At 48.0% G+C, this 17,161-nt stretch overlaps 5 protein-coding genes across 5 annotated transcripts; 2 read left to right on the top strand and 3 right to left on the bottom strand.

The window, feature by feature from the left end:
* Positions 1 to 985: 985 nt before the first annotated feature.
* Positions 986 to 2,464, top strand: HOO65_060493 (DNA-directed RNA polymerase I subunit RPA49; the record flags this gene model as incomplete). The annotated part of the gene is made up of 4 exons (XM_071003875.1): positions 986 to 1,130; positions 1,204 to 1,505; positions 1,564 to 2,386; positions 2,430 to 2,464. 4 exons carry the CDS (start codon positions 986 to 988, stop codon positions 2,462 to 2,464), a joined length of 1,305 nt encoding a protein of 434 aa, XP_070857843.1.
* Positions 2,465 to 2,774: 310 nt separating this feature from the next.
* On the bottom strand, positions 2,775 to 5,378 carry HOO65_060492 (Vps51/Vps67; the record flags this gene model as incomplete). The annotated part of the gene is made up of 1 exon (XM_071001143.1): positions 2,775 to 5,378. The coding sequence occupies one exon, from the start codon at positions 5,376 to 5,378 to the stop codon at positions 2,775 to 2,777; it is 2,604 nt and encodes an 867-aa protein (XP_070857842.1).
* Positions 5,379 to 5,935: 557 nt separating this feature from the next.
* HOO65_060491 (Something about silencing protein 10) lies at positions 5,936 to 7,789 on the bottom strand (the record flags this gene model as incomplete). Its single annotated transcript, XM_071001142.1, has 1 exon — positions 5,936 to 7,789. One exon carries the CDS (start codon positions 7,787 to 7,789, stop codon positions 5,936 to 5,938), a length of 1,854 nt encoding a protein of 617 aa, XP_070857841.1.
* A 478-nt stretch (positions 7,790 to 8,267) lies between these two features.
* HOO65_060490 (3-ketodihydrosphingosine reductase gsl-3) lies at positions 8,268 to 9,389 on the top strand (the record flags this gene model as incomplete). The annotated part of the gene is made up of 2 exons (XM_071003964.1): positions 8,268 to 8,309; positions 8,373 to 9,389. The coding sequence occupies 2 exons, from the start codon at positions 8,268 to 8,270 to the stop codon at positions 9,387 to 9,389; spliced, it is 1,059 nt and encodes a 352-aa protein (XP_070857840.1).
* Positions 9,390 to 10,546: 1,157 nt separating this feature from the next.
* Positions 10,547 to 13,509, bottom strand: HOO65_060489 (Serine/threonine-protein kinase ATG1; the record flags this gene model as incomplete). The annotated part of the gene is made up of 3 exons (XM_071003665.1): positions 10,547 to 10,683; positions 10,744 to 13,306; positions 13,384 to 13,509. 3 exons carry the CDS (start codon positions 13,507 to 13,509, stop codon positions 10,547 to 10,549), a joined length of 2,826 nt encoding a protein of 941 aa, XP_070857839.1.
* Positions 13,510 to 17,161: the final 3,652 nt, after the last annotated feature.

Raw genomic sequence — 17,161 nt, 5'->3', positions numbered from 1 at the left:
GCTAACAATTTCACAGCAAATAAATGACCAACATCACAGCGGCCATGACGACATCTCCGCCTTGACACTCTTCGCCCAGCCTTGACAGCATTCTGCTGATCAGTCGCAATGCTCTCCATGTACCGGGTCATCACCTCAGCATCCTGTACCGACAACTTTGAACATTACGAACAACCTCACCATGCCATCATCACCAGACGAAGGGTACTCGAGAAGATGTTCACGAGAAACGAACTTTCTGTACAATACATATTTGGTCACTGGGATTCTGGCATTAAAGAGACACCAGCAAATCAAACGAATTAAAGATATGCTAAAAACAAAAATGACTTTGAAAAAATGTGAATGTTGCCGTAATATGAATAGTGCTCGTCTTTACAGGTTTTGCCATGAAGTGGGTCTAGATTTTGCACAAACGATATTGTGCGCTGCATGACATCCGCCACTTCTCCAAAAACACGAAAAGGCCTATGCGGGGTTATAGAGAAATTTTGAACTTCCAGCTGGCGTAATGGCTTCGATCCAAGCAGCCATTTAAGGGGACACTTGCAACTTGAGATGTGAATCTACAACTTACATAGATGAGCTATGACATTATATACTACTAATTCAAGCGATTCATCACCGCCAAGTTGAGCCGTGCTGCACGAGTAACTTTGCTGGAGGTTTGGCTTGGTTAAAGTGTTTGACAGGCGCCCCACCACTCTTTAGTTGGTCTCCTGCCTTCTAGAGCATCCCTGTTCAAAGATTTGCAAAACCCAAGTCATCGATACCGGGTAATATCCGGCTATTTACGATAAGATCTTCCCAGACTATTTTTTTTTTCGAAGAAAAGTTTTGGGCTTCATGGCAGCGCGATGTGGTGGACTAGAAGAGCTCTGCTACTGACTATGCCACAAAATTCATCACTTTCACCTTTTTCTAACGATCGTGCCTATTCCAATCATTTATATTGACGCTCTATTGAACCCACAAAACCATCGCCATGTCTGCCGTAACGGAAAAGAAGCGCAAGAGATCCGACGATGCTTCGGCTACTGGGAAAAAGGTCCAAGCCGGCCAAAAGTCAGGCAAACCTGTGAGACTACAGAGAGCGCTCAAATCTACTCCCGTCTGGGCACCTGGGGTTGGTAGGTTATGCTTGCTTTAGTACTTCAGATTGCACGTATGGAAGCAATTAACTAACGTACACCCATGTGACAGACACCTCAGTTAGCTTTAACGTTCCCGGCAACGTCCCCTTCCATGTCTACAGCAAGAATACCAGCTCGAAACGGAAAGACGGCAAGTCAGAGCTCATGCTGCATGCAAATGCCCATCCTATTATGGAATATACTGCCAAGGAAGACCGATCGTCAATGGTGGATTGTGGTGTGAATCACTTTGTTGGTGTCTTTGATCCAGCCACTAACACTGTTAAGTTTGTGGAGGCAAAGAAGATGCTGCTGCGTGGCGTTGTCAAATCACGTCTGCCTAGTCGCAGCGACGAGTCTGTCGAGAAGATGGTATGTTTCTACGCCTCTCAAAAAATGCAAGAGGATTTTACTGACAGCCGAATTGCAGAGAACAACGGCCCAGCGCATCGAGCTGAACAAGACCTTTGGAACTCGCAAGGCCAAGAAGGCCATCGACGACGTCATGCTGAACGCCTTGCCTACCGCCTCAGCCAACGACCAAACAAAGCTCAGTGCCGCCGAGCTCGCAACCCTCGATGTTGTCAAGCGGAATACTGCAACAATGCTTTCGCGTGAGGAACTGGACGAGGCCGCCAGATCCAGCAAACCTATTCCCCGACCCAACCTCGAGGCTACCGAGATCCAGGATGTGTACCAGCCAGAACTCATCATTGGCCGCGAAGTACTGCACTCAATCCCCGTCAAGGACTGGATGGATAGTGTGGCAAGCAACGAAAACGTGCAGTTGCGGTCGCGCTTTGTGGCTGGCCGCCTCGTGCGCATAGCCAACTCGACAGATTCGGTGCAGCGCATGCGTTTGTTGCGTTTCTTGTACTACCTCATCATGTACGTATCTATGAGCAAAAAGGGTCGTGATGGCCGCAAGACACCGCCTCGGGCCGTGTTCATAGAGAAGATCGGCGCACCCGAAATCGTCACATCGTACTTATTCAAGACATTTACTGTTAATGGCCTTATGGACAACTTCCACCATCAGCTGGCCCTGGCCCATGCAGCTGTGTGGGCGTGTGTTCTGGAGAACTTTGAGATAGACACAACAGACCTGCGCTTCGATCTCAACCTCGACCCTGCCAACATGACCCAGATCTTCCGCGAGATCGGTGCTCGCCCCAAGCAATACAAGAACCCGCAGACTAAGGCACAGTCGACAATGGCTAAACTGTCCCTGCCTCTAGTTTTCCCCAAGCTGAGTAGGGGGGCTGCTAGAAAGTAGACTTCTTGACTATAATACAGTATGTGTATTTGTTCGAGACACCAAGGACATGTAGCTCATGGGCTAGTCTACACAAGGTTGAGAGTATATGTCAAGATCGGGCTATTTGGCATGTAAAGGTGTAGGAAGACAACAGTAGAGGCGAGACAACAATGAACAAAACCGCCAGCGGATAGAATTATGAGAAGGCAGATTGGCGCATGGAGGTCTTGTATATTTGCATTTTCATACATTATCATCACCATATGCCACGAACTTGTTTAGTATATCGTGTTACGTAATGCTATAAGAATATTCATTACTAAGAAGGAGAAGGATAGAGAACCAAGGGAAGCAAGTCCCGGTCCAGGTAGACAGATAGAGTCTTACTGTAGCAGCCCAAAAAGTATAAATGTCCGTTTCCAATAGTCGCTAGCAGACTTTGCAAGCTTTTGCTTGGCCTCAAGCTCCAAGCCCGAGTGCTCAAACAGGGTGTCTTCAAGGCTCTTTAGGAGATCTTCATCTTCTGAGGAAGAAAATGGGTTTCCCAGGTAAAGCACATCGTAGAGCCATTGTATAACAACTTCTTTCTTCTTGAGACTTGCTTTCTCCTTGGTGTCTTCTGTAGTCACATCTGGTGCTTCTCCCCTATCGCAGCTCTCGACTGAATCATCCTTGGGGCTGGCATCGGGTTCAGTCTGGGACTCAGGCTTGGACTCAGGCTTGGACTCAAGCTTAGACTCAGGCTCAAGTTCTTCCATGGATTCAGACTTGGGCTCAAGCTCAGGCTTAGACTCAGGCTCGGGCTTAATCTCAGACTTGGAATTTCCATCCGAATTTCCCAAGGTGCCTTCAGTTGCATTGTCTATTGGTTGCGATTCCTGTTTCGGCGCTTCATCATTCTCGTCTTCTTTTTCCTCTAGATCTACAAGAGCCTTAACCCAGTTTTCTTTTATCAGTCTAGCCATGTGCCTGCGTAGCAGTGCAACAGCAGTTGGACTCCAGAGATCAGAGTATTTATCACCCATAGAGGTAGAAAGATTACGGAGGAACTTGAAAGTCCCCGGTGAAGGCTGCGTTGGGAGACTCGGTTCTCCCTCCCACAAGCGCCGGCAAGATACAGTTCTTTTAGACAGGACGGCTAGGACATACTCGTCCAAGGGTGAAATACATGCATCTCTGACAACGACTTGCTGCAACTTAGGTACGACCTCCAGACAAAAAGACTTGACGGAGGGGATATCTGGCAGAGCCGAGCGGATGCTCCGGATGATGCGTAGAAAATAAGCAGCGATTTCCCCACTGTTGAGACTGGTCTCTTTGCTTGTCCAAAGCTGCACCAAATCTTTTTCCAAAATAATGAATTCGGTCTGCAATGAGCCAGCGAGTCTATCAGCAAGAGCCCGGGGGTCGTCCTTACTGAGTAGCTGCTGACGAGCCTCAATCGTTTCTTCAGCCTCGATTTCCTCAAAGTCGTTGTCCCACCGCTGTCGGCGCAGAATTTCAACCACGTCACGGACATCGTTGATGACGGAGTACCAAGCCTGGTAGCGACTAACAGCACGAGAAACAGCATTGTTATGGCCATTCATACCAGCGATAACCTCGGTAATGAAGGGCACTGCACCCCGGCCCATCTTCATGTCAAATCTCGTAGTGTCCCACATATCAATCACGGCATCGGTCTCGCCCTCAACCCATGAGTCTAGCGTCGAGCTGACCTCAGAGCTGACGAGATGAATCTTCGAAATCTTGGTGTCCAGAACTCTTTGCAGTTGGGTATTGATCAGCGATCGGAGCTTCTTGAGCATTTCGTCCGAGTCTATGCCTTTGATTCGGCTACCCTCACGCACCCAATGCTGTAGAACTTGTGTGCGCAGATCCGTAATCGCCCTGAATTCCTTAATTTGTAATAGCGTCTTTTCTATGCCATCTAGGAGAGCTTTGCTGCCATCATTAGCCCAGCTGAGAAGCATCGACTTGGCTTTGTCGCCGTCCAGGTCGTCATGTCGAATATAGGGTGTGAAGAATTGTACATCGTCCCCACACCACTTTTCGTACGTATCCAACCGCAAGATCTGGAGACTTTGTAGGCTAGTATCAGCCAGGAGGCGAGTCTTTTTAAGGGACTGCAGTTCTCGGGATAGATTAACGGGGACTAGTGCCTGGACGTCTAGCAGTGTTGATGTGTACAACTTTAAAGCATTCATAGCATTCACTGATGTGAGTTCTCGCTTATCCTCTTCCAACTCAAATGCAAGGGCCATGGCAGCCCCACGAGTGTGAAGGAAATGCTTTAACGCATCCTGAGCGCCTGAGTTTGTCAAGAGGCTGTAGGCGGCAAGTGCCTTAAGGACAACGTAGCGTTGCTCCTCTTCACAAGCCTCCTCAAGGGCTTTAGCTATGCCGCGGCGGATCTTATTGCGAGATCTCTGAAGGCTCTTCTCGGCTACACCAATTGTCTTTCGTGCATACTGGCTCATGGGGATGCTGCCTTTGAAGCTGGCAATGAGCACCCTACTAAGAACCAGCACCTTAGTGGCCAGAACAAGCCTCTCGCCGCGACCGAGATTCTCTAAACCAAACGCCTTGCTACCTCTGAGAATTCCAGAGAAAGCCAGGTTCGTAGCCTCCCATATCTTGGCACGTGCTATCTCACTAGCCTCAATGCTCGAGTCGCCCGATACGACGACTTGGTCGTAACGGGTCAAGCCATCCGTCTTTTTCTTCAGCACCAGCGAGCTTGTGTTGGTGCTCATGCGATTAAGAATCTGCTGAACAGCATCGGTGTCCTGCTTCATCTGCACAATAGTGTCGGCCGTCCCAAGAAGCTCACGATATGAATTACCAACTTTATTCCGAAGCCTCGTGGACTTTTCTTCAGCCTGGTCATGCAATGACTTGTGGATAGCACGAATCTGCGGCAGCGTGTAAGTCGCAGCAAAGACATCAGCCGCAGAGGCCAGATTCGACGTATCTGGAGCTACCATACTAACTGACGAGCAAGGCTAAGTAAACCCAAGCCGTATATATGAAGGAAGGCGGTTACAATGAATAGTGAAAAACAGGAAAGCCATGAAAAGAATAAAGAAAAAAGGTAAAGCAGGTCACGCCCAGGCTCGCCTGATTTACAGGCTATGCAACTTTGATATGGAGAGCTTTTGCTAAGCTTCGTCTATAGATTCAATTAAAACAAGCCATGTAAGCTTTCCCCTATCACTCCATGAGGTTACCCCACTTTAAATACGTTATTTAGCATATTCTAGCCAGGCCTGCAGAATGACTTGACGTATGGCAGTCACGTGATCAAACAGTGATACTTGTCAAACAACATTCAGTATTACAAACATGAAGCTATTATACAAAAGAAATTGGATAGAATAATGTAGTGACATGTCTAGAAAAACCAGTATTATATGATGAACGCCCACCGCACCCTGTAGCCCATACAATTTTGCCCGTAGCCATATACACAGCCATAGCAGCTTCCTCACACATGCCCTCCTCTGCCTCCATCTTGACACTCCGGGTATCTGAGCCTCCCCCGCTAATTCTGGAACTTGGTACTCTTGATGAGTCCCGCCTTGATACCCGTCTTGATACCCTGGTATCCGCTTTCTCCGGGACCTGAGTACGTAGGTTTCATGCTCTTCAGCTTCTTCATCTTTTCCTCGTACTTCAACCGCTTCTTGACACGGGGGTTTCTGTTCTCCTTCTTGCGCTTGGGTGCTAAGCCCTTGTTTTTCTCAATAGTGTACGTGATCTTGCGCTTTCCATCCTCATCCACATCTTCCACCTCGACAACACGGTCAGCCTTGCCAGCGGCGGCATATGCCGCAAAGCGCTCGCTCTTCTCATCACGCTTCTTCTTACTTCTAGCTGCTACCAAATCGTAGTACTCATCATCTTCGTTCACTGCCTTCCGCGTCGCAGCATCTTCGGCATCCGAGTCAGCTCCGTCTAGGTCTGCTCCAAACTTGCTGTCTTTGCGACCGCGGCGTTCAGCTTCGGCGTTCAGGCGTGCCTGGCGGTCGCGAAGACGTTCGCGATATGGAATATCCATGTCACCGCCAGCGTCGCGCCCGGCATCAGCACGACGAGATGACTTTTGCACAATCTGTGATGTGTAGAAGCGCAGCGACTTTTTACGCTTAGCCTTCTCGAGCGCTGCCTTCTCGTCGAGTACTTCCTCCTCACCAAAGTCTGAGTCACCCTCATCAGCCTGCTCGTCAGACGAAGAGGTAGCCAAATTCTTCTTGCTGATCTTCAAGGGCATGTCGTATAAATCTGCTAGATCGTCCTCGACTTCCTGGCTAACTACGACTTCAGATGAGCTCTTCTTCTTGGAGATTTTGGAAGCCCTGGGCTTCTGAGGGGTCTTCCCTGGAGTGTAAAACACCTCGTTGCTGCTATCATAGTCCGAGCCGCCCTCATAGTCGCTATTGATAGGCGTTACATCCTCTTGCTCCAGCGATCTTGTCGACTTAATATCGCGCACACGCGTCCACATATCGCGGCATTTGAACAACGCAGTCATAACATCATGCTCGCGTAGTTCGGCGGGGTCGATCGTTTTATGGGTGTCGGTCGAGTCACGGGCAGGTGAAGTCAAAATAGCAAAGTAGCTAGCCAGGGTAGCCAAATACGATGCAAGCACAATGTATCGCACCATCTCCAGCGACTTGTTGTCCTTTCCTTCAGCGGCCTTGTGAACGGTCTCTAGAGTCGGTTTTAATTCTTCGAACTCGGTAGCAAGGTATTCGAACTCGGGGTAGCGCGTGCTGAGCAGACGTAGGCTCTCTTCGGGGGAAATGTCGTCGGGAATCTCGGCATCTCCCAAAACCTCGGTGACAATATCTTCTCCAGTCTTCTTGTCTTCCGAAGTCTTCCACTCGTTTTCGTCGAACATGAAATCCTCGTCGGCCATTTTTGCAAGCTTCTTATGTTGGATGCGCTTGGCTTCGGCTTCTTCTTCTAAAGCATCGGCTTCAGTCTCGATAGCGTCGGCATTGTAGTATTCCTTTTTAGAAGAACCCCACCACCGCTCATCGCCCTCTTCGCTCTCTTCGCCCTCATCTTCTCCATTGGAGTCTCTACCACTCTTCTTATCTTTCTTGGTCGATTTCTTAGGGGCAGAATCTTCATCCTCATCATCATCCTCGCCATAGTCGAAAACCTCATCGTCGGATTCTTCCAAGAATGCCTCGGCTTCTTCGCGCATCTTCTGGCGCTTGGAGCTGCGATCATCGAGCATGACCTTATCTTGGTTCATAAAGTATTCATCCTGTGAGTCGGCAATATCTTCATAAGAGTTGATAGGACCGAGACGGGCATCGGCAACGTCAACTTCGCGAGGGCCAGTAGGGCCAGTGGCGCGGCCAGCCTTCCGTTTTCTACCCATAATAGATATTTGTCTGTGGTTTTGAAGCACTAAAAGACTAAAAAAGATGAATAGAGCGAAGATTAAAAACTGGAAAAAATAATACAGTGCGCAAATTTAGCCACCGCCTGCTTTGTGAGCCGTTGTGTTGTGGTGTTTAATGATTCTTCTCCCATACAAAATAACGACGGCCTCAATGCCATTTTCCTTCTCATTATTTTCTGAAATTTTTCGATCTTATCGCTTATCAGCGGGTCCCGCCAGTTGCAATTTAGCATATAATAGCTGCTATATAGTACCCCACCCTACATGTGCATAAAGCATCCTGCTGCACATCATCCAAGGATTGATAGGAGAAGCAGCAACATGGGCTTTCACTGAAGAAGCGGAATACTCCTGTTTCTTAGTTGAGCTTTCCTTTCATCTCAGCATAATGGAGCCTTTGTCGCCATTTTGGATTGCAATCCCGCCTGTTATATCCTTTCTATGCGCCTACGCCATGGGTATCTTCAGTAAGAATCAGTTTCCTGTTGATGGAAAGGTACATGTCCCTTGGTCTTCCACCCATCCATTGCTTGTCAACTTTGACGCTAATACTGTATAGACCATTCTGATCACAGGTGGCTCAGAGGGCATGGGGCTATCTGTTGCAAAACAGCTTGCCGCCAAGGGTGCCAACATCGCGATCGTTGCTCGCCGCAAAGACAAGCTTGAGGAAGCTCTTGTACAAATCAAGGTACGAATTTCCCCGACCCCTACACGTGCCTTTCTTACCTCAGGTCTTTGTTCTGACGCCCACCACGTGCAGGCCGCGGCCCGTAATCCCGATCGCCAACGTTTCCACTATGTCGTCGCCGATGTCGCTATACCCGACTACTCTAAAACCGTGCTTGCTAATGTACGGGTATGGAACAACAACTCCTCGCCTGATATCGTCTGGTGTATCGCCGGTGTTTCCACGCCCGGTCTGTGGATTGAGCAGGACCTTGCCGACACTAAGCGCCAGATGGACATCAACTTCTACGGCCAAGCTGAGATGGCACACTCGATTCTACGTGAGTGGACGTCTTCAGAAAACCCAGCCGACTGCAATCCGGCCAGTGATGCCAAACACGTGATTCTGACTGCCAGTGTGGTTGCATTCTGCTCTATTGTTGGTTATGGTTCGTACGCACCGTCAAAATTCGCTATTCGTGGCTTGGCCGATGCTCTAGCCCAAGAACTCATGCTATATCCGCAAAACATTAAAGTTCACGTGGTTTATCCCGGCACTATCTTAAGCCCCGGCTTAGAACGCGAGAATGAGGTAAAGCCCGAAGTAACTCATTTGCTTGAAGCCTCAGACCCCAAGCAAACTCCCGATCAGGTTGCAGCCAAGTCTATCCAGGGTCTAGAGCATGGTGACTTCTTCGTCACTGTTGCCTTCTTAGGATCGCTGATGAGATGGGGCATGCTAGGCGGTTCGCTACGCAACAGCTGGCTGATAGATACCATCATGGCTATGTTGGTGCCTATCATCTGGATATTTGTGCAGGCTGATTTGACCGGCACCGTCAAAAAGTATGCGAAGAAGCACGGCCATCCTAGGTATTGGGAAACAAAAACGGGTCCAAAGAACTAGAGATGAGGTCTTGATCTTTAAAAAACGCTGTCGTATTCCAAAATTGTAGCCCTACGAGACAATATCACACTCATCCTTTACTTTTATATTCAAATGCAACATGCACACAAACGCAATAATATACCAACTTATCAATACAAACATCGTGTAGAAGAAACAAAGATCAAGTCAATTTGAAACACGCCTGTTATAAGGCTTTCCCACTGGATAGAGAGTAAGCAAACCCAAGCTGCATAACGATAAACAGTAAACACAAAAGCCAAAGATCCAGTTAAGCGTCGCAAGTCAAAGTACGAGTCCTGAAAGACGCCATACACAAGAATTCGAGGACAAGCTGATCGAAAAAAAAAGTGAAAAAAAGTGAAAGGAAAACACACAAAGATAACATACTGTAGGTAGACAAGCAAGCCAATACAAGAATGAAAAGCAAAAAAAAGGAGCAAAGCCAACGCCTTCGAATACTAACAAACGCAAATAACAGAAAAGAAACGAAAGCAAAAGAATAATAAGAAAAACAGCAACAGACCGCCAAGGCACCTGTGATAAAAGACCAAGACATAGAGGAAACATGGGTCCTCTATCTTGTTCTGTGAATGATACGAAAGGAAAGCAAAAGAAACAAGAAAATAAAAACAATGAGCGAAGATGAGACAAACTATATGAACAAAAAGACAACCCGTGGCACTTGGCCCGTGATTCCAATGGCACCCTGCACCAAAGAAATGAAATAAGGGAGAAGAGGCAAGACTAAGAAGAAAGAAACTTCAAAATCGACCTGACCATGTCCCAATATGATAAAGATGCAGAAATACCACATGCCGAATACAAATGAAGTGTGCTAGGCAAGGTAGTCTTGGATATCAAAACTAGGAAGCACAGAGTCGTAGGCTTGGAGCTTTAGAATGAGTAGAGAGTTGCATCCGAGAGTGCGAAAAAGAAATAGGGAATAGAAAAGAGAGATGAACACATCATGAGGTCGTTAAGATCATAGAGATTTGGCGTTTGTTGTAGTAGGTGAGGATGTGATGAATGCAGAATGTACTGCGCTGTTGGTTATAAGAGGTTGGCTGGTAGCCATGCGCCATCGATATGACCATAACACGTCACAAGACAAGCCCATCAGGCAGTCTTAGATGCTTGATTTAAAGACGCCCTCTCTAATTTGACACCACAGAAACAGGAGTGTTTGAGCCACTGCGGCGATGGGCTCCAGCTCTATAAAGCTTTTCATTTTCGTTTATAGACTGCATTTTCTGCTGGGTAGCAAGAAGACGGCCACGAATGGCATGGATCACTAGGAATAATAAGTTAGCACCTCTGGTTTTAATATCAAATCAAGATGAAATATGCTTACTTTTCTCCAAATGCTGCTGGTCCTCCTCTTGCTGTTGGTCGAATTCGCCATCACCCCCTCCCTCGCTATTAGTAGACCGATTGTCATCGGTGCGGTCAAGAAGAGCTTCCATCATGCGCAAGGCAGTCGAGTAGTAAGTTTCGCAGACAGAAAGGTTGCGCTTGCACATCTCATCACCAGCTGCGTGTTTGCACATTTCAAGAGCACGGTCATAAATCAGCTTATCAGCCGTTATCCTTGAGGAAATGTACACATTCAGGTTTCCCGAGCCGATGCTCATTGCGCCATCCTCAGCGTGATGTGAAGGATGGGCAGGGTGGTCCTCAGGCAGGCGCTCTTGGGCTTGAATCAAACGCAGCCGGACATGCTCAACTTTTTCTAGTGTATCGTTGAAGCGGTTGCGCAGCCACTGAACGGTGGCATTGATCCGATCAGTCGTATGTGGAGGACCATCTCCAAGTCGGGAATGACGAAGCCACCACTGGCTCGCAAAATCTATAGCGGTAGCCAGTATCCCAAGAGCTTTAACATAAAGCAAGAGAGCCTCCTCGGAAAGAATAACAATGGCATCATCAGTCAGATCACTCAACTCATCGGCAAGCTTGCTGCTGTTAGATCCGACATCAGAAGAAGCAGACTCGGGCATCAACTGCTGGAACTTTATCTCGGCAAAACTCCAAATGCAGTCGCTTCGGTTAGCATAGTCCTCAATCATCTGAGCCACACGGGTCTCATTATACTGGGACTCGCCGCTATTACGACCGTCGGTGATGAGGCCAGGAGCAGCTGGCGGAGTATATCCCACAGGATATGGGTTGTACATGGGGGGCGACTGGCCACGAACAATCCGGTTAGGAGAAAACCTAACACCAAAGAACCGCATAGTAGCACCTTGAATGGCACGACTAATTGAGCTGGGGCTACGACTAGCAGGGGGAGTCAAATCCATGGAATTGCGGTTGTTTCCATGGCTAGATCTGCCTGGGATATTGACCGCCGTAGAGCTTTGGGACCTTCTAATAAGCTGGTTCTTGTCGTGTCCTTGCGGACTTGCCGCCATCTCATCAGCCATAGCGTTGACCTCCACTTGCTTTTTTTCAACAACCACGTAATCTCGCTCAAATGCCATTTCTGAGCCTACTTTATGGCTAGCTAACTTGGGCTTCTGTCCCTTGACTGAGCTGTGACTAGGAGACTTGGACATAGGTACAACACCAGGAGAAAGGGCATCTTCGATTGCACGCGCCATCTCAGTTGATGTGGTCCCACGGGTTCGTGGAGAGGCGGCGCCCATGTTCTGCGAATGGCCCTGAATTCCTAGTCCATTTGCGGCACCACGGATACTACTTCTAGAAGATGTCTGCTGGACTACAGTAGGGTCGAAGGCTGAAGAAGAAGGCGAACGCGCAGATGTCACCGGTGTATGGGTAAAGCCATCATCATTGATAGTGGCAGTTCGTTTAGGTGGGCGACGGGAAGCTTCGGGAGCATTCAAGTTGACTCCATCCGTAGTATTACTACGTTTGGGAGAATGGATGTGAGTGGAGGACTGGAAGACAGACCGGATGCTTTTTGAAGACCCAGGTCGACTCAAAGAATTGCCTCCGTCGCTAAGCCTAGCAGATCCAGGTCTTCTGGTAAGAGTAGGCGCGCCACTGGGGCTGTCTTCAAGTGCCAAATCTTCAAGGGTGCAAACCATAGCATCGTGGTTGAATGCTGTCTCGAAACTCATTCTCTCAACGGGTGTCTTTTTCAGAAGACCCAGGATAAACCTCTGCAAATCTTTGGGGTAATCACTGCCATCAGGGTAGTTGATAGCTGGCTTGGGAAACTCGAGCACAGTGGTATCTATTCGTCGAAGAAGCTCAATGTGGTTTTTAGCCCTAAAGGGGGGCTTTCCAGTAAGCATTTCAAAGACTACAGCGCCAAGCGACCACAAGTCTGCTTTGGCATCGTAGCGTTCATAACGAAGAATTTCAGGCCCCATGTAAAGAGGCGATCCACAGAGAGTCTCGGCCAGAGAAGTTGATGGGAGATGGCGCGCAAAGCCAAAGTCAGCAAGCTTAACTAGAGGCAGCCATCGCCAGGCATTGACATTGACGCCGATGGCCTTGGCTAGACTTTCGAGAACGACCTGACGCTCTGAGCTCATGTTTGATACATCTTCAATATCCAGAAGAATGTTTTGAGGCTTAATGTCGCGGTGAATGAGATTGCGTCTGTGCAAAAATCGAATAGCGTCGATCAGTTGCCGGGCAAATAAACGCACAATCATAGGGTTGAGTGCCTTTGGGTAGCTGTGATGGCGGCGGTCCATTTCTTGGAGGCCTGGGATCGTTGAAAGCTTTCCGGCATGCTTGATTATCCGGGACATGTCGCCGAGCTTGCAGTACTCCATGACGAGGTTTACATGCCCTTCAGTATCATATGACTCATACAAACGTATAATCCCCGGGTGTCGAGTGTTTTTCATGATTTGGATTTCGGTCTGGAGATTTGCGGTGAGCTTATTGTTTAGGCGCTTCTTCTTGACCATTTTGATGGCGAAGATTTGACCCGAGTCCTATACAAGAAACCACATGTATTAGAGAAATGTTCAGCAACAGCAAAGACTAGATTCCATGTCTGTTTGTATCTTACAGCATGACGAGCCTTCATAACTCTCGCAAAGCTGCCTTTGCCGATTTCAGCAAGCATATGGTACGTGCCATGGTGGAAAGGCGCAATATTTTGCTCTGACTCGGACATTCTGGAGGACGACTCCATGGCGAAGTATGAAGGCTGGGATGGGACTACGTCCCAGTAGACTGAGAAAGATTTCGACTGGTTGGAGACTGCCGGCAGGTGAATATAAGGGATGCGTTACAAGTGGCTTGTGCTAGCAAATCTAGTATATTCGAAAGACGTCGGCGGCAGTGGGTAGACACATGTACACAGTTTGAGCGGGCAAACAAGGGCAAAGAAAGAGGAGTTCTGGGATGTAAGAAGCTTGCTTGTACGTGACGAATCAAGCCAAGTCAGAGACGCCAACAGAGACGAGGATTCTTTTGTGAAGAGAGCTAAACAAACCGGTTTAAGACAGCCAGAAGTGAAAGTGAACGCCGAATATGCGATAAGCGACAGTAAAGGTAGGTTGAAAGGGATGGTGACGACTAGAAAGCTAGCTTTGCAATGGGAAGCTGTTGATCTACAGCACAATGTTGGGTTTTTGTTGTCCCACGTCCAAAAGCAAGAAAAAGAGGAAAATATAAGGGACCAAAAGGGATTAAAGCAGTTGGAGGTCGTTAGAGTGGCTTGATAAGTTGAGGAAGAGGGAGGGGCTAGTTGATGAAGACGACAAGCGAGAGCGAGAGTGAGAGAGTGAGAGCAAGAGTAAGACCAGATGGGAGAGCAAGGCTTGATGAATGCAGAAGGGGAGAAAAAGAAAACAGAGGACTAGAAGAGGAAAAAGAAAAGAAAGAAAAAAAAAAGGCGACCGAAAGAAGGAAAAGAAACAAAGCGATGACTCCAAGGATTAGTAAATTAACGAGGAAAATCAGACAATATACAGCCAGCACGCAAGCTAATGCATATAGAAGCGAATGCAGCACGCAATTAATTCTGACGTAGTTCAGGCGAGGGGACCAGTCTAGGTGCTGCTATAACTAGTTTTCTGTGTGGCAAGGGCCAAAACATCCAAATTAGGGTAAGAGGGCCAAGATTCGCCTTGATGACCAAGCAGGGTTAGATGATAAGAAAAGGAAGAGAAGAATGAAGTGCAAAAGCAGAGACAGGAACGGAGAAAAGGCAGAGAGAAATAAAGGAAGAAGGGGATGGCTAAGTACTTGATAAAAGATGAGGGGGGGGGGGGGGAGAGAGATAAAGGAAAGGAAAAGGCGAAAAGTAAAATAAAATAATGGACAGCGAGCAGGAGGGGTGGAAGGAGGGAAAAGGAACAAGCAAACGTCAAGGAGGAAAAGGGAAAGAAGCCTGGACCTGCTGCAAAGGAAGAAAGAAAGATGACTGGATAGATTTTTTCGGGAGCACAGTTAACAATTGGCATATACGTAAGATATAGTGTAGAAGGACCAAAGCAGGACCAAGACAGACAGATGGACAGCAGGAAGGTAGCCAGGAGGGTACAGCCAGGCCGTCAAGGTTGTTGATATAACATGCATGTACTTACCCAAGTATATTCTACATGGAGTATCCACCCAGGAGTACACCTGACGGTACTTCGCAAGGTACATGTGAGGGAGGGACATGCATGCACATGAGATACAATGCTTCAAGTACTCAGGTGGCTCCCAGGATACAAAGATACAGAGACGACTAGGTAAAGAAAAAAGCAAAACCCGCCAGGAAGATGCGTCAGCAATAAGCTTCATGGGTAGCATAATACGCGCCTTATTCAATCAATCGATAGTGTGCGTTATGCTGCATTATCAACACCCAGAACCAGAAAAAAACCTCTTCAACACGAAAGAGGCAGTTGCAAAGCGAAGCCAGCCCTGCTCAAAAAGGCAAAAAGGAGAGCATGCCAACGATGGATGATTGAATCGACAGCCTAGCCTGTTTGGTCTTCTAATCTCTTTCTCTCTCGCTTTCGCCCTCCATCTTGCACTAGGCATTTCAAGCCTTTGCGGCACTGATATAACCCTAAGCATGACACAAAAAGATCGACTATCGCACTAAGGCTGTGGTTGTGGTACCTGCAAGATTAGGGATTACACATCGCGCGACAGTATCATGCAGGTGTATGGAAGGAGAATAAGGTAAGCAGGTGAGTCCGTCCTGTCTGTACCTGTAAATGCGCGCGAGCACACACGCCTGGTTTTCGCTTTGGTTTTGATTCGCGGTTCATAGAGCAAACAACAATTGTACATGTGTACGCACAAACATTACAAACTTGACACAGCAAGGGCATCACAGGCGCTGATTGCTGTGCAAAGAGCCTCAGGGCAGGGTGGGTAGTCCAGCACCCTTGGCTTTTCGAGAAGCTTAAATGACTAGAACGCCCGAACGGCTTGACGCTTAGCCGATGATCTGTGTTATTCCTATTACTCATAGGCATAGCCTCCCTGCGAAGACAGGGCAGGATCGCTACGATAATAGTCCAAACACACTTGGGAAAAGACCGCCACCTCGAACGGAGCCAAAGCAGCCTTAGCAAGTGGCTTTCTTACACACTAAGCCCGAGATGTGGGCTTTTGACCAGACGAGACTTTGGGGGAGGATGGCATGAGGAAGACAAATTTCAGAAACGCCAGGAGCTGGATTCGACGTGCGGCTTCTATAATTGTGAGAATGGGAAATGACTCCATACCAAGACGTCATGAAGGAGCAACAAGGCGAGACACATGATAGGATTGCGTGAATTCCAAGGGTCTCTGGTCTCTCTCTTGATGCGAGGGAGGCCAGAAGAAAAGGGCTTGAAAGGGCCTTTTTCTTTGAACACAGCCCGTCATCTCAAGTCACAAGTTAAACAGGGGATCAACAGCGAGCCCAAGGAAAGGTGAACCTGTTTGAGAGATAAGGGGAACTGGGAGAGAGCACAAGCAAGACACCAACGAATGCAGAGACGATAGGGCATCGAAAAACAAACGCAGACGGGCGTGTGACAAACAAGAAAGCCTAGCTAGCATGCATGCATGCATGCACACTCACGGAAACTGGAACTTAATTCGCCAGCAAGCAGAGCAGAAAACGAAAGCGCCCTGCGGATGATTGGAACCATCATTGGCTGATATATCGCCATTAGTTAGTGCTAGCGTGTTGCTTGCTTGGTTTCATTTACAGCTTTCCTCTCTCTTTCTTCCGTTCGATGCAGTCGCCCGCTGTTTCTGCGGCTTCTCTTGACCCCAAGCATAAGACACCAGGCAAAGGACTGCTGCACTGCTGGATGGATTTGGTCGGGAGTTATTGGGACGGTGTAGTACACATGCACCCATGCATGCCTTTCTTCCTGCAATGAAGCCGCATTAAATCACGGCTTTTGACTGGAAATCTAGTGATTCGCTTGATTTTCCCATTTGATTGCCTATTTTTGCAGTCTCTATTTGAGCAATGGACGAGTTTGGATGAGAAGAAACGAAGTGATATAAGGATGCGATGACTCTTTCAACATGACAAGGCACAGCATTAGCACGGTGAGCATGGCCTTGGGCTAAAAAGAGGAGGCCGGGTTTTTGTTCCAAGACAGTTTAGCCGAGGCGTCTAGGTGTTCTCGAAAAACAAAAATAAAAACTCAATTTCGTTTTCTTCTTTTTGTCCATACCTTGGCTTCCGATGTTTCACGTTTCCAACCTTGCATGTGGCCAGGGCTGTCGATGATATTTGTGCTGGTGACAAAAGACTACGAAGACGGACGTGGTGATGACACTATGGGGAGAGCAGAGTAGTGGCAATCCTCCAGGCATGCACTGGTCAAGCTGAAGTC

Source organism: Ceratocystis lukuohia, assembly GCF_044167205.1.
Source record: "Ceratocystis lukuohia strain C4212 chromosome Unknown Supercontig6_pilon, whole genome shotgun sequence".
In the NCBI taxonomy this organism is placed as follows: Eukaryota; Fungi; Ascomycota; class Sordariomycetes; order Microascales; family Ceratocystidaceae; genus Ceratocystis; species Ceratocystis lukuohia.
The sequence above is the reverse complement of the archived record's forward strand: the minus strand, read 5'-3'. Positions and strand labels throughout refer to the sequence as shown.